Here is a 13,881-nt window from a genome sequence, read left to right on the forward strand (position 1 = left end):
AATTGGAAGAAGAGTGAGGCCCTCGCTGTCGGTGAGTGGCGTGGCGGTCTCCCGGTTCTTCCCCAGAGCATGACATGGAAAAGAGATGGAATAAAGTACCTGGGTGTGTTTGTAGGGAACACAAATATAGCCCAGAAGAACTGGGAGAACGTCACAGAGAAGATTGAGGAAAAGATGTCCAAATGGAGGTGGCTGCTCCCGCAGATGTCTTTTATTTCTCGTAATAAGAATAGAAATGATTAATCAAAATACAAGGAATTGGTTAAAGGATGATAACTCTCAATGGGAGAACCACGTTCATATCTTTGATGAAAGATGGGACAATTGGTAAATTATACAACACAAAACATTTATAATGACCACATGGTAAGGTACTAATAATGTTGTATCCATAATGTGAAAGCTATACCTTATGTAATCAATTTGGGTTTTTTCCTTTGTCTTTCTTCCCTTTTCCTGATGTGGATTGTTATAAGGTTATTTAAGGTCCGTTTTGTATTTTGTTATGAAGACCTTGTTCTCAGATAAATTCTTAAAGGCAAATTAAAAAGAAAAGAAAGGAGCGGTGTGTGGGAAGTTGGGAACGTCCCACAAGCCGGGGTAGTATTTCTTATCACAGCAAAGAGACACTGCAATATTTATGTGAGTTGAGGTTTCACATTGTCCAGGCTTCCTGCTACAGGGTCACTGTATGCCATAGACCAGTGATTCTTGACCTTTTTTGTCCCCCTTTACCTGGTCACCATTCTATAAGAACCCCCCCACTCATCTGTGATGATTCGCCTGCATTTCTTGGTGTTGACCCCTCTGTAATCGTATTGCTGCTGAGAGGAAGATCCCTGGTATCACTCAGCCTTAACACACATGCATTTAAACCTGACATACACACTTATTGTGAGTGAAAACAATAATATCTAGACTCACTTCCAGTAGTTTCCACATCTGTTCAGAGCTTTTAATGAGACACTGCAGCTCACTTGTCCCTCATATTCTTTGATGGTTCTGGGGATGGGACACCAGTTTATGAACATTGATTTTAAAAAGTGTTTTTGTGTGGCAATATATTGCAATCCCTAATCATTCTACGTACCCCCTGCAAACCCCCCAAGTACCCCTAGGGGTCCCCTTACTCCTGGTTGGGAACCATATAGCTGGTAGGACAATTTCTCCAGGAGTGTTCAGAGAGGCTCTGGTCCTCCCAGTGAAGAACAATCTCTTTAACCAGCAGGCTACCCTGCCACAATCACGTACACCCCTCCATTTAGAAACTCTGTCACACTGTCTGTGGGTTTACTACTTCCCGCATCTCAGTGACAACACTGTCCCGTGTGGGGGGGGGGGGGGGGGGGGGGGGGTGGTGGAGTGGGTTCCTGAAACAAAGAAGCTAATGGAAGCAGCTATGTCATAAGAATGCCTCATATCTAAGAGACGATGCTTTAAAAGGAGCAGTTTCCGATGGCTCCTGTTATCAGAGGCAGGTGTCAGGAATGCCAGTCCAATTCTCGGCATACCTCCGTGTGCCAAGCTCCTATAAAAGTGAGAGCTGCTGTGACTGGCCCTGCATCCAAACAGCTTCCAGGAAAACAAGCTCATTCATCCATTGATACGACTAACAGGAACTCACAGGAAACATGAGTCTGTTTTCCATCCCCCTCTGTGGCTTCCTCCTCATCTTAAACCTGCAGCTGTTCTGCACATCTCCCATCAGCCCCGGCCTCTCTGACGCTGACATAGACTTCTTCAAGGTGAGTCTCTGATTGATCCTGAAACCTGGGTTTGGTGGTTGGAAGGAGATCTGGGAACATGGATCCTTGTGGAGATGTTGCATCCTGCAGCAGCAGGACAACAGAGACTGCATTTCATTTACCTGGTGTATTGATGTATAAACATCATATCCTACCATTATTTGGACCCTTTGGACCATAAATGATATATCTGGACTTTGATGTGATCAGATATGAGTTGCTGAAGTTAAATAAGTGCTCTAAGCAAATAACTGAAAATGTCATGATAGATGAGAGTCAACATTTAATTAAGAATTGAACATGTGAATATTACCCTGTAAAAATATCACAAAATCTTCTAATGATCTTAAAATCAGCTTACAATGCCCAAAGGTGCTGACATCATTGTTCCTTGAATGTGTATTCTTAATCCAACATGTAAATGTTTATTTCTACCTTGCAAGACATAACCTGTTCCTGTGGACATTGCAGGTGCTCCTGAGCAGACTAGAAGAGTCTGTTTCCGATGTGGAGCAGAGAGTCTCTGCAGAGAGGGACATGGAGAGAATGAGTACAGAGGAGGCAGCAGATGGACAGCAGCACCCCCCCACTCTGGATGAGGCAGCCATCAGGGAGTTCCTCTCAGCAAAGAACCTGAAGAGCGTCCGTAACGACTCGACCAGGAAGTCATCCGGCTGCTTCGGCCGGCGGATGGACAGGATCGGCTCCATGAGCTCTCTGGGCTGCAATACAGTCGGCAAATACAGTAAGTCACAGCAACCACATGTCAGATATGAGTACTTAATTTTTACCAATAATAAATATAATAGTCTTAACAGAGCTGTTGAATCTGTTCTCTTGCAGATCCAAAGTGAAGAGGAAGTCTTACCATCCCAACCCTGGAACTGCAAAGTCTCTACCAAAATATGTTTTTATTTGAAAGCTATTTATTTACTCATATTTATTAAATATTGTTAGATGCTAACGTGTATTTATTTAAATTGGAAATAATAATGATCTTCATGTACTGTTCAATGTTTTAATAAATGTTTACAACTGCACATTGAGCCTACTGTTGCTAAAGAATAATAATGTACAGCAGACACACACACACACACACAAAGAACTTGATTTTCCCTAGACGTGCTCACTCTGCCATGTTAGGAGACCTCCTCACAAAAAGCCTTTGTGCTGTCCAACACTCCCTTATTGAGCATATTGAGTAAATGTCACCTCCACTGACGCGTTTTAACAACACGCGTTGCTGTAGGACAGACCAGGTTTCTGTCAACAAATAATAAAATAAAAAAATGTGTGTCCCTGACAGTTTTGCTGTCTCAGCCCCGCTGCATGCAGTCGGGCCGGGCCTCCTCTTGCTCTGTGTTGCTGCTCAACATGCAGACTGAGTTTGCTCTCCATACTAGAAATAGTAATGTGACTTAAAATCCTCAGATTCAGTTCTGCTTTGTCTGCTGGTACTTTAGGCCGCATGTCAGGGTCTTGATCAGCAGCTCTGGTTTACTGGGTTGTCGTGGAGCTAATATGACCAATTAAAATGTCTGCATGTATCTATCGATCAGTAGATCCATCAGGGTCCAGAGATCAGAGGACGAGAGGGGGGGTCACTGTTGTACATATCTCCATATCAGCAGCAGTGTAATGTTAAATGCAGTGCTTTGTACTTGGTTTTAACCTTGCAGAATTCCTTTTTAAATCCAGGAGGAAAACTGAATGTGTCCTCCCAGGAGTCCACCGCTGTCCTGTGTCTCCTCAGTCTCTGTTCCTCAGCAAGACCCTGGAACCAGTGGTATAACATGCTGCCCTCCTGCCATCAAACATACAGTCTGATGGCTCGTCTTTTTTTCTCTTGAATTCTTAAGTTTGAAATATTTGTTCATCATTTTTGATTAGAATGAAAATCTATCCAGCAAATTTGATTTAACTTGATTGCTTAATTTCCCGTCAATTAGTATTTGATTATAGTAAGTTAAAGTAATTGGAAAACAATAGAGGAAAATCAATTGAGATATAAAGATTGTTGTCAATCTAATGTACATAACTGTGTTAAAGGTTCTCAATAAAGAATGAGTTTTCCACCCGGTTGGTAGCTCCAATGAACTTTTTTTTACATGTGAGTTTGAATTGGTTGTCTTTTTGCCTTTATCCCTGGAGCACATTAGCCTGTGACAGAGATGGACTCATCATCAGAGAGGTTAGCACAGTGATTGGAAGAAAAGCAGTGGTTGAGAAGACCACCAACCACCCCCCATGAGGCCTCAGACGGTTGTTGCATGAAGGGAACCTCTGCATGTTCAGCCTGACTCTTCCTCGCTGTCACACACCGCTCCTACTGATCCATAAACTTTTTTTGACAGCTAGTGCAGTAACTATGCTATGCTGCTGCAAAGTGGAGCCAGTGGTTTACTATTCACTTATTACAAATATTGAAGGTGTCGCAAGTCCAAACTGCACCACTTGGGTCACCAGAAACATACCCAGAAAGGGAGAACAGTCCTCCAGATTGTACATGTTCTCTTGTTCGAATAAAGCTTTCTCAAAGTGTACAATTCTTTGTGCACGATATTTTCAGAACATTTCTTATAAATTATCCTAAAAGTGGTTCCTAAAGAGGTTTCCAGCATCCCCAGTATAAATGATGGCTATGTTAATATGCTATTTTCAAAAACTGCTAAAATCTTCTAAACCCTACATACAAACTGGTCAAAAGAAATGATAATAAATATTGTTTATAAATGTCTTGTAGTGATGATCACATCCTCTCCTTCCTCTCCTAATTTAACCTCTCTGTAACCCAGGAGCATCCGTTTTAACCTACTATGGTATTTCTCAGAGTGCAGACAGTGTGAAGTATTTGCACGGTGAATGCTGCATTCCCGTCAATACACACCACGCCTGAGCTCAGAGCTCCATCATGGGTCTTGAGGTCATGCCACTGCACGCTGATGATAGCCAGACACACACACACACACACACACACACACACACACACACACACACACACACACACACACACACACACACACACACACACACACACACACACACACACACCATCACCTACCACTGAGCGACACTTAAAGGGACATCTGACCAGCTGTCTTATCTTGCAGAGGTGTCAGAATGCACTTGAGGCGATATTCAAAAATGATGAGCCACTGACACTGACTGTCTGGTGCATGTGTGTGTGCAGTGTGTGTGTGTGCGTGTGTGTGTGTGTGTGTGTGTGTGTGTGTGTGTGTGTGTGTGTGTGTGTGTGTGTGTGTGTGTGTGTGGCTTGTATATAAGTGCTGCAGTGCAGGCTGTGTGTCAGTAGTCGCAGCAGCAGGATATCATGAGGACGGCGGTCCTGTGGGGCCTGCTAGCCCTGCTGTGTCAGCACACACTGGTCAGCACTCACACATTGGGGAGACCGTCACCCAACATTGACCTGGTTCAGCTCAAGGTAAGAACCTCACACCCGTTTGATCTGTTCGCTGCAACAAATAACACTACTGCCAGTGTTACAATAAATACATTACTGTTCTGGAATATTAGGCATTGGACGACTAAAATAATTAGTTTACGCACTACTTCTCTAGTCTCTGCAGAATAGCAGTCAGACAGACGGAGGAGTCAGTAGTTATCACACACAAAGTTTGACTAGAATAAAGCATCATGATATGTGTCAAAGGATTCAGCTGTGGGCTGACCCTGGCTAAACCAGCGCTGTGCTCACTTATTACCAAGCCTGCTTCAACCCTTTAACAACCCCCCCCCCCCAGTCTTTGTTGCAGCGCTTTGAGGAGATGCTGACTGAATCAGCCCAGGAGGACTCTGAAGCAGACTATGACGACACCAACCAACAGCCTGACAACAGTCAGGTCCCCCGGGGATGGAACCTGGACCAGGAGGGCCCCGTACAACCTTTGACATCAGAGAGATCCCAATTACCAGCAGAGGGCCCCAGCAGGGGCCAGAGTGACCGGAGCCGTCTGCTGGACCTGCTGATGGGCACCAGGAAGCGCTCCTCGGGATGCTTCGGAGCCAGGATGGATCGGATAGGAAACGCCAGCGGTCTGGGCTGCAACACTGGAAGAGGTGAGTCTGTAGCGAATTAAACAAATGTTTAGATAGGGTGCACTGTAGCATCGGGGGGGGGGGGGGGGGGGGGGGTCAGATTTGCAAATGGCAACACATTATTCACCTTAAAATCAACTGTTGTGGAAATTTCACACTTAATCACCTTCTGGTAAGAAAATAACAAATCTACAAGCTTCAAATCAAAGTTGTGTTACTTAATAAAGAGCACAGCATTTAACAGAATCAATTCCAGCTGGAGGCCAGATAACCTGCACAACCTATGTAGTACAAGGATCTGCCCCGACCAAACATTACACCAGATTCTTAAAGGGAAAGAAGAAGGGGAACAGCCAATCAGATTCTAGATTCGGAAGAGTATTGGAGAACATCTGGTCAGAGGGACAAACTGCATACAACAAAATAATTTACAGTACTGTGGTGTAAATGTTGGCTAGAAAGGTAAACATGGTAATTACAAACTAAACATCAAAGTTAACAGAGGTTAAAGAGAGAGAGAAATTTGTCTTTCTCAGGAAGTCAATATTTTAGCAGCTTGATGTGAATTTCATTAGTGAGAAATGGATTGAAACTGTGGGAAAGTCTAAACTTACAGTGACATATAATTTATAATAAGTGACATACATATAATTAAATGGGACTATTATACATTTCTACGATATCAACATGTCTTCTTTGGAATATTTCAGATTCATTACAAAATAAATATTAGAGGGGGGGAAGTACTCAGATCTTGTGCTTGAGTTAAAGTAGAAGTACTCAGATCTTGTAATTGAGTAAAAGTAGAAGTACTCAGATCTTCTAATTGAGTAAAAGTAGAAGTACTCAGATCATGTACTTGAGTAAAGTAGAAGTACCAGAGTGTAGGAATACTCTGTCACAGTGAAAGTCCTGCATTCTAAATGTTCCTCCAGTAAAAGTAGAAAGTACTCTCATCTAAATGTACTTAAAGTAGCGACAGTAAAATTAGTCATTGTTTGATTGGTCCATTTCAGAATAATATCTCTGATATGTTTTATAATTATTGATCATTAAAGTGTTCTCAGAGCTGGTAAAGGTGCAGCTAGTTTGAATGGCTTTGTATACTGCAGGGTAGCTGCTGGATTTACTCATCATGAATCCAGATCTGTAAAGTAACTAAAGGGATTAAATACATGTAGTGGAGTAAAAGTACACCATCTACCTCTGAACTGTAGTGGGGTAGAATTATGAAGTAGCATAAAACAATACTAAGTTAAAGTACAAGGATCTCAAAATTGTACTTAAGTACAGTACCTGAGTAAATGTTCTTAGTTAGTTCACCTCTGATAAATATTGAGTTATGTAACTCATAGAAGTCTTGATTATGATGGGCCACAGAGGAGGATTCCTGTTTTTGGTAATGTGACAGTTTGGTGACCCTTCCTCTCCATCAGGTTCACATTTCTGGTTAGCATTAACCACGCCCTGCCTCCATGTCTGAACACATTCAGCAATATCCATCTGATCATCTCAGCCTGGAGCCGTACACACCAGCACTCCTGCTGAATAACAACTAATCAATTATATAAACGATCAAGCATAAAACCTCACAAAGGTTTGTGTACTGTGAATGTTGTGGGATGTAAAGAACTCTAAACCATCTTTAGAATTCTTACATGAAATATGCATATGTGTATAATCTACACTGCTGTACAGTCATTCATAACAAAGACTTTTTGTGTTTGTTTCATTTTCCCTTCAGGGTAGTTTGACAGTCTCCTGGGACACATGTTGGATTATAGTTTGGTCTCCAGCCAAGTTTGTATGATTTTGCATTAGTCAGTTGGTCTTGTATGTATTTCTCTGTTTGAACGGCAAGGGCTGCTTGTCAATATGTAACAAACTCTGTTTACTGTTCAGTAAATATTAGCTGCATAACATTAAGGCCCTAAAGGGAATGATTTTACTACCAAAGTGCAGGTGTGTTGTTAACAGTTAAATAAAACCTTTTTTCATATGAAAAATGATGTTGTCGTTTCAGTCATGCAATATAACGTACAGTAGATAAGGATCCGGTTTCCAAGGTCCATATCAAACATTTCATCTATGAAAGGGTGGAGAAATAAGAAAAAAGTTCAAAACCTGTGCCTTTGGAAATCCAGATATGTCAAGTAGAGTGAGGAGGACTCCACTGAACCAAACGTATTTATAGCTAATGGAGACTGCCTGCATGCATGAGGGAATGGGAAAATAACTCTTATCTTAGCTGCTCAAATCACCTCCTTATGGCACTATGCACAACATCTCCTCTCGTTTGAGACATTTCAGATGGAACTTAAGTGATGGACACACTTTGTTTTTGAAGCATATAAAGTAAACGTGATATTGAATTAAAATAACGAAAATCCTGACAATGAAGCCTCATATTTGAGCCATTTAAATGCACAGACAGGAAGTGTTATCCAAAGAAAAGAGGCGGGCCTCAACTTTCTACATCCACTCACTGAGTTTAAATTGACTTTCCACTAAGTGTTTTTCATTTGTTCTTTTTTGGCCTTTTGTTATGAAGTGACATAGGGCTTTTTTTCACATCATACAGAAGAAATGTTGATAACTTATACATACTGTATATGTTTTAATTTTTAAGAAAACTCTTTTAGTGAATGACAGAATAATGACGAATGATGTTAGCAGGATCTTCATGAACAAGTTGCTCATCCTCACTGCTAACACAGCTTGTATTGATTCAAAAACAATACTTTAAGAACAAGTTTTCTGGTAAAATCATTGATAACATCAATGGCGCCTTAGAGTAACCATGGTAACAGGTGCAAAACATAATAAGTCAATATGTTTATGTGTCAATTTTTTTAAGATGCAGTGATTTCTCAATACAGAGACAATAAGTCTTACCTTTGTCCAGCAGCTAATACCTTTGTGCAGGGGCAAAATAATTCAGCCATATCAATAGTTAAGAACCCCATTCATAACAGAGATCTATGGTATTGAAATTATATTGAAATTATATTATTATTGCCTTCTTCAACACTCTTAACCATGTCAGCTCTTCCTCTATAATGATATTTGTTCTTCCAGATTAATTAAATCATTTTGTCTGAATTTTTGAATGAAACGGCGAGATTAATAGCTCTTGATAAACGTTCTATTTTGGTAGCATAACCCTCCTGAATATAGTAATGTCTCTCTGTAGCCATGAATTCAAAATTTGTTTACATATATAATCAGGCCTCCAGACTAACTTTTTGCATTGGTTGCACTGGTGCGCCTAACTTTTTTAGGTGCACCAGCAAAAAATGTAGGTGCAACCCACATTTTTTATTGTGTCGCCTTTAACGCCATAAGGTCACCTGTAATCGCTCTCCATAACTCATATAATGTGAATGATTTTTAAACAAGAATAAGGTGTAGAGAAATGCGTGTCTTTATTTGAAGCACAATTATATATAAAAAGAAAAATAAAGTATTTTAAAGTCTTTCACTGAGCTGAAATTGAACATTTCAAACTAAAACCTTAAGCAAAATAAAACGTTTCCAAATAACAGAGCTTGAGCTTAAAGTGCTTCACTGAGCTAAGACCTAACATCATGTCTCAAAGTCTTATAGCAGCTCTCCACTTGCTGTCACATGCCCCTCAGATGGCCAACACCTGTAATTTGGCCTTCTTGCCCTTTGGCCTTGGCTAAACCAGCTTGCCACACTCTCCCTAGCATCAAAATCTTCCAAACTGGGCCCCTCTGTGTGAAGTGACGCTCTAGCATCTGATTTGATTCTCTTCTGTGAAGAGAATCCTCTCTCACAAACATCAGATGACACTGGGAGGACCAACAGAATGTGGACAAGGTACAGTATGTTCTGAAAAATATACAAAACACATTCAAACACATTCTCATTGGGATGTACAAGCTGTCAACGTTGTTTTTGATGTCAAAATTGACATTGATATTGATGTCAAAATGTCATTAAAAAGAAAATGAGTAAAACCTTGTACTCTGAACAGTATGGCTCTCCGGATAACATCAGCTCCCAAAGGCTGAGGTAGGTCTTGTCCTTGAACATCGTGGCGATTAATAGCTTCAGGCCCACAAACTCTTCTTTTGCCAACTCAGTGTTAACAACATTTCTGAAATTGACATGGAATAAACAGCCAATCAGTGTTTAAATGAATATGATTGCTACCAGCACTACTACATGCTATTGTGTAGTGGTCCACTATGCTACCTTGCGAGGACAGGAGAAGTGATCCAAGAGGAATGCTAGGTACTCAGCACCATGGTCCACTAAGTCCTCTTGGTCTTCTGGTCAGATGATTGAAGATGTTGCAGCATTTGACAGCCTTGGTTGTGGCATATTCTGTAGCATCCTCCCCTACTGGAAGGATAAAGACATCTTAATGAAATGATTACCATCATTTCTGATCTATCAATGTGTTCATAAGACAGAGGAGTACACTTGCCTAGGAGGCTACAGAATCTTGCTTTCAGATGTTTGACAGTAGATATGATGGTTGCCTCCATTTCTCTTTGTAGTTTAGTGATAGCACCGCCATCCTCTGCCAGCTCAGAGACTTCCCCTTTGAGTGTAACTGTCTGTGTGGGACATAAGCATAAACACAAATTGTGAGTTAGATATTATAAATATATTTACATGTATATTTTCCTATATCAGAAACAAAACCACAAATGTACCTGGAATTTGTAGAGTGGCATTTCACTCTGCTCATCCTGCTGCCTCTGCAGCCGAAGGTCCGCCATGAACTGTGACAGTCTGCCCCCAGGCTAAGGTCTTGCAGCCATCACCTCTGTGGTCACCAGCAGATTTTAAAGAGCACAAACTGCCTGTTTAGACATATCAAGCACTTTTATAAATACAGATGAAGCTAATAACAAACATAATTGAAAATTAAATCCCATTTCACCTTCCTTACCTGAGGTAGGATGGTCTCATTTTTCTGAAGTAGGAGACTAAACTTGGTTATTCCAGCAAAAACATCAGCCAGAGAGTGACAAAAAGCCACAAAAGTGCCATCTTCCTTTGATTTATTGACCTGTATCATACAACCACAGCAACTACTCATATAGCCTTCAACATGAATAAACAAAATTCTGGGCAAGGAAAATGACTATAGTTAAAATGGCACTAATTTAGTAAATTTCCCATGGAAATCCACTGACCTTTCTGGCTCAGCCTGCAATATCTGCATTGGCAGAGGACCCTGCCAAATGGTCCATATGACAGTAGACTGCAGTGAACTGGCCATGGCCATTCTGTCCGGTTCTGAGGAATGTCTCCAGGGCCCTGGAGACATGTGGAAGCCATCGTGTTCCTTTAACCCCACCGAGGACTAGGACATTCACTCCCAGGTCTGCTCCAATGGCCTTCAGCTCCCTCATTGATTTTGGACTAAAATGGTAGGTCTTCCACACCAAATGTAGCAGATCATATACCTGACCAATCATAACATTGTCCCTCTGGACTGACAACATAGCCAATTCCAATCTTTAAAGATACATCACAATTAGTTTATAAGTAGATAAGCTATCTCGTTATGAGAAAATGCACAAAAGCCTATAAAATTAGGCCTACCTGTGAGGCATACAGTGAAAGGGCACAATGAAATCTCCTGCATCTCTTTGTAAAAGGGCTATAACCCCCCCTTTTCTGCCGAGGTTAACTGCAGCATCATCAGCACCCAGAGCAACCGTTTTCCCCAGCCAATCTGCACAATGATGCCCAAGCGCAGCAAATGCTTGCTTTGTGGCAGCATAAATTCCTAAAGAAAAAAAAGATCATGCAAGTCACTAGCCTATAGATTGCAAAGGGAAAACTGTTCATGTGATCTTAGCCTACTTCTCTTTTTACTTACTACTTCTATTTCGTTATCTCTCATGCTGTAATGTGGCTGGGCCTTCAAACTTACCTTGTGCATGTGCGTGCTCCACCTCTATGTGTCCAATTAAAATGTTGACCGGTCTCCCTTTGCTCAAAATGCGGCTGTAGACGATCACACACTCCTTGGTAGAGACGTCTGTGTCGCTTTCAACCATGAAGGACATGTATGTGCAGTGGCGCGGGAAGGGGGGTGCTGAGGGTGCTGCAGCACCCCCTGTTTCACCCTCAGCACCCCTCAGCACCCCCTGTTGGCAGGCGCTGGATTTTTTTTTTTTTTAATTAAAAAAATAAAATAAATTACTAATTCGCTTTATATTTTCGTATATCAAATGATGAGGCAAATAGCAAAAAAGGGATATGGATAGGTTCGAATATAGGCTGCTAAAAATAAAATTGACTTGTAGAGGTGAACGTGACGGTCGTGAGTGACCTCTCATGACATGACTTACTGAGTGAAAGCAAGCAGGCTAGTTAGCTGGAAGTAAGTATGTCGCAAATAAGAATACACGATTTTTTCAAACGCGCTAAAATTAGCAAGCTCTCACCTGATGTTGATGTTGATGTTTCCTCGTCCATCGCAAACTCTGTTGGGGCAGCAGCAGATGAAGAGCCAGAGTCAATAACGGTAGCAAGCAACTCCGCTAACGGTAGCAGCACAGTCTTAGCATCTAGCACCAGCAACGTAGAAAGATTCGAAAAGCCATGTCAGCTAAGTGACTTCAGTTATCCTGGAAGGAGGTTCGGGACAGAAACCTTTGAAAGGTCTTTCCAGCCAAGCTGGATTTCAAAGTGGCAATGGCTACACTATGTTACCGATAAGGATTATGTGCTGTGCTTTGTGTGCTGCAAAGCCAAAGAGAAGGGGTTCCGCCATTCAGAGGGAAAGAGTTCATTCATCAGTGGAGGATTCACGAACTGGCGCAAAGCTACAACCAAATTTGCCATTCATGACGTCTCTGACCTTCACCTGGAGTCGGTGAGAATGCTGGCATCTCTGAACCAAAAGCCGATATCCGCAATGATATCCGAACATGCAGCAAATGAACAGAAAGTAGCGAGTACTGTACTGGAGCTGCTGTTTAGATCTATTAGGCTACTTGCTCGTGAAGGAATTCCATTGAGGGGGCATAACCATCGGGATGGCGTGCTCTGGCAGATGATGTTGGAGAGAACGTACGACAATCCCAAAGTACGTGATTGGATGCGGCGCAGAGACAACTGGATGTCTGACACAATCCAGAACGAGATTTTGGAAATTCTGGCACACGCTGTGCAGAGACACATTGTGTCAGATGCTAGAGGAAGCGCTTTCTTTGGACTTACGGCCGATGGAACCACCGACGTGCGACGTAAGTTCCAATGAACAGTTTTCATGCAGCTTACAGTACGTGGGGAAAGATCTTTCTGTTAATAATGTTTTTCTTGGATTCTATAATGCGCCGGATTCCACTGCAGACACACTCTTCTCATGCATCCGAGACTTTTTTATTCGTCTTAACTTGCCCATGGATCGTCTTCAAGGCTTTTGCTTTGACGGCGCCAGCAATATGTCTGGCCGCTTTGCGGGTGTCCAGGCAAAACTTAAAGAACAATGTCCTGGTGCACTATACGTTCACTGTGCCAACCATGCATTGGATTTAATATTGCAAGAGGCTGCAAGGGAGGTACAACTAGTCGCTGACACACTCACATTTGTTCAGAATCTTTCTGTGATAATAGGAGAATCAGCAAAGCGCAAGGCAATCTTTCAGTCATGTTTTGGAGGTGATGACGTTGTCTGCAACCTGCTGTCACTGTGCCCAACAAGGTGGGCTGTACGCACAAAGGCTATCAAACGCGTGTGTTGTTCATATGGTGTGGTTTTAGAGACAATTAAAGTGCTGCAGCAAGACAAATCGATGAGAGGTGAATCACGTGCTAAGTTGGCTGGTCTTTACATACAAGCAACGAAGGGGAAGACCTACTTTGGCCTTGTCAGCTGTGAGGCCCTTTTTGAGCCATGTGAAGAAGTGGCCAAAGTACTCCAGCACAAGAAGGCGAATGTTGGGGGTGCCTTGGAGTGTGTCAGTGTACTTAAAAAACAAATGTGTGCACTGAGAGAAGATACATGTGTGAAAGACCTGATCAGAAAAGTGGAAATGTGTGCAGCACAGTATAACTTGAAAATGCCCCATCCACCCAGAACCAG

General features: G+C 42.0%; 2 protein-coding genes across 2 annotated transcripts; both read left to right on the forward strand.

Annotated features, from left to right (window-relative positions):
• The first annotated feature begins 1,569 nt into the window (after positions 1–1,569).
• nppb (natriuretic peptide B) lies at positions 1,570–2,845 on the forward strand. The gene is made up of 3 exons (XM_063890475.1): positions 1,570–1,745; positions 2,217–2,490; positions 2,589–2,845. The coding sequence occupies exons 1-3, from the start codon at positions 1,632–1,634 to the stop codon at positions 2,597–2,599; spliced, it is 399 nt and encodes a 132-aa protein (XP_063746545.1). The 5' UTR covers positions 1,570–1,631; the 3' UTR covers positions 2,600–2,845.
• A 2,148-nt stretch (positions 2,846–4,993) lies between these two features.
• nppa (natriuretic peptide A) lies at positions 4,994–7,810 on the forward strand. Its single transcript, XM_063888250.1, has 3 exons — positions 4,994–5,187; positions 5,507–5,822; positions 7,546–7,810. The coding sequence occupies exons 1-3, from the start codon at positions 5,077–5,079 to the stop codon at positions 7,548–7,550; spliced, it is 432 nt and encodes a 143-aa protein (XP_063744320.1). The 5' UTR covers positions 4,994–5,076; the 3' UTR covers positions 7,551–7,810.
• Positions 7,811–13,881: the final 6,071 nt, after the last annotated feature.

This window comes from Eleginops maclovinus, chromosome 1, assembly GCF_036324505.1.
Source record: "Eleginops maclovinus isolate JMC-PN-2008 ecotype Puerto Natales chromosome 1, JC_Emac_rtc_rv5, whole genome shotgun sequence".
Classification (NCBI taxonomy): Eukaryota; Metazoa; Chordata; class Actinopteri; order Perciformes; family Eleginopidae; genus Eleginops; species Eleginops maclovinus.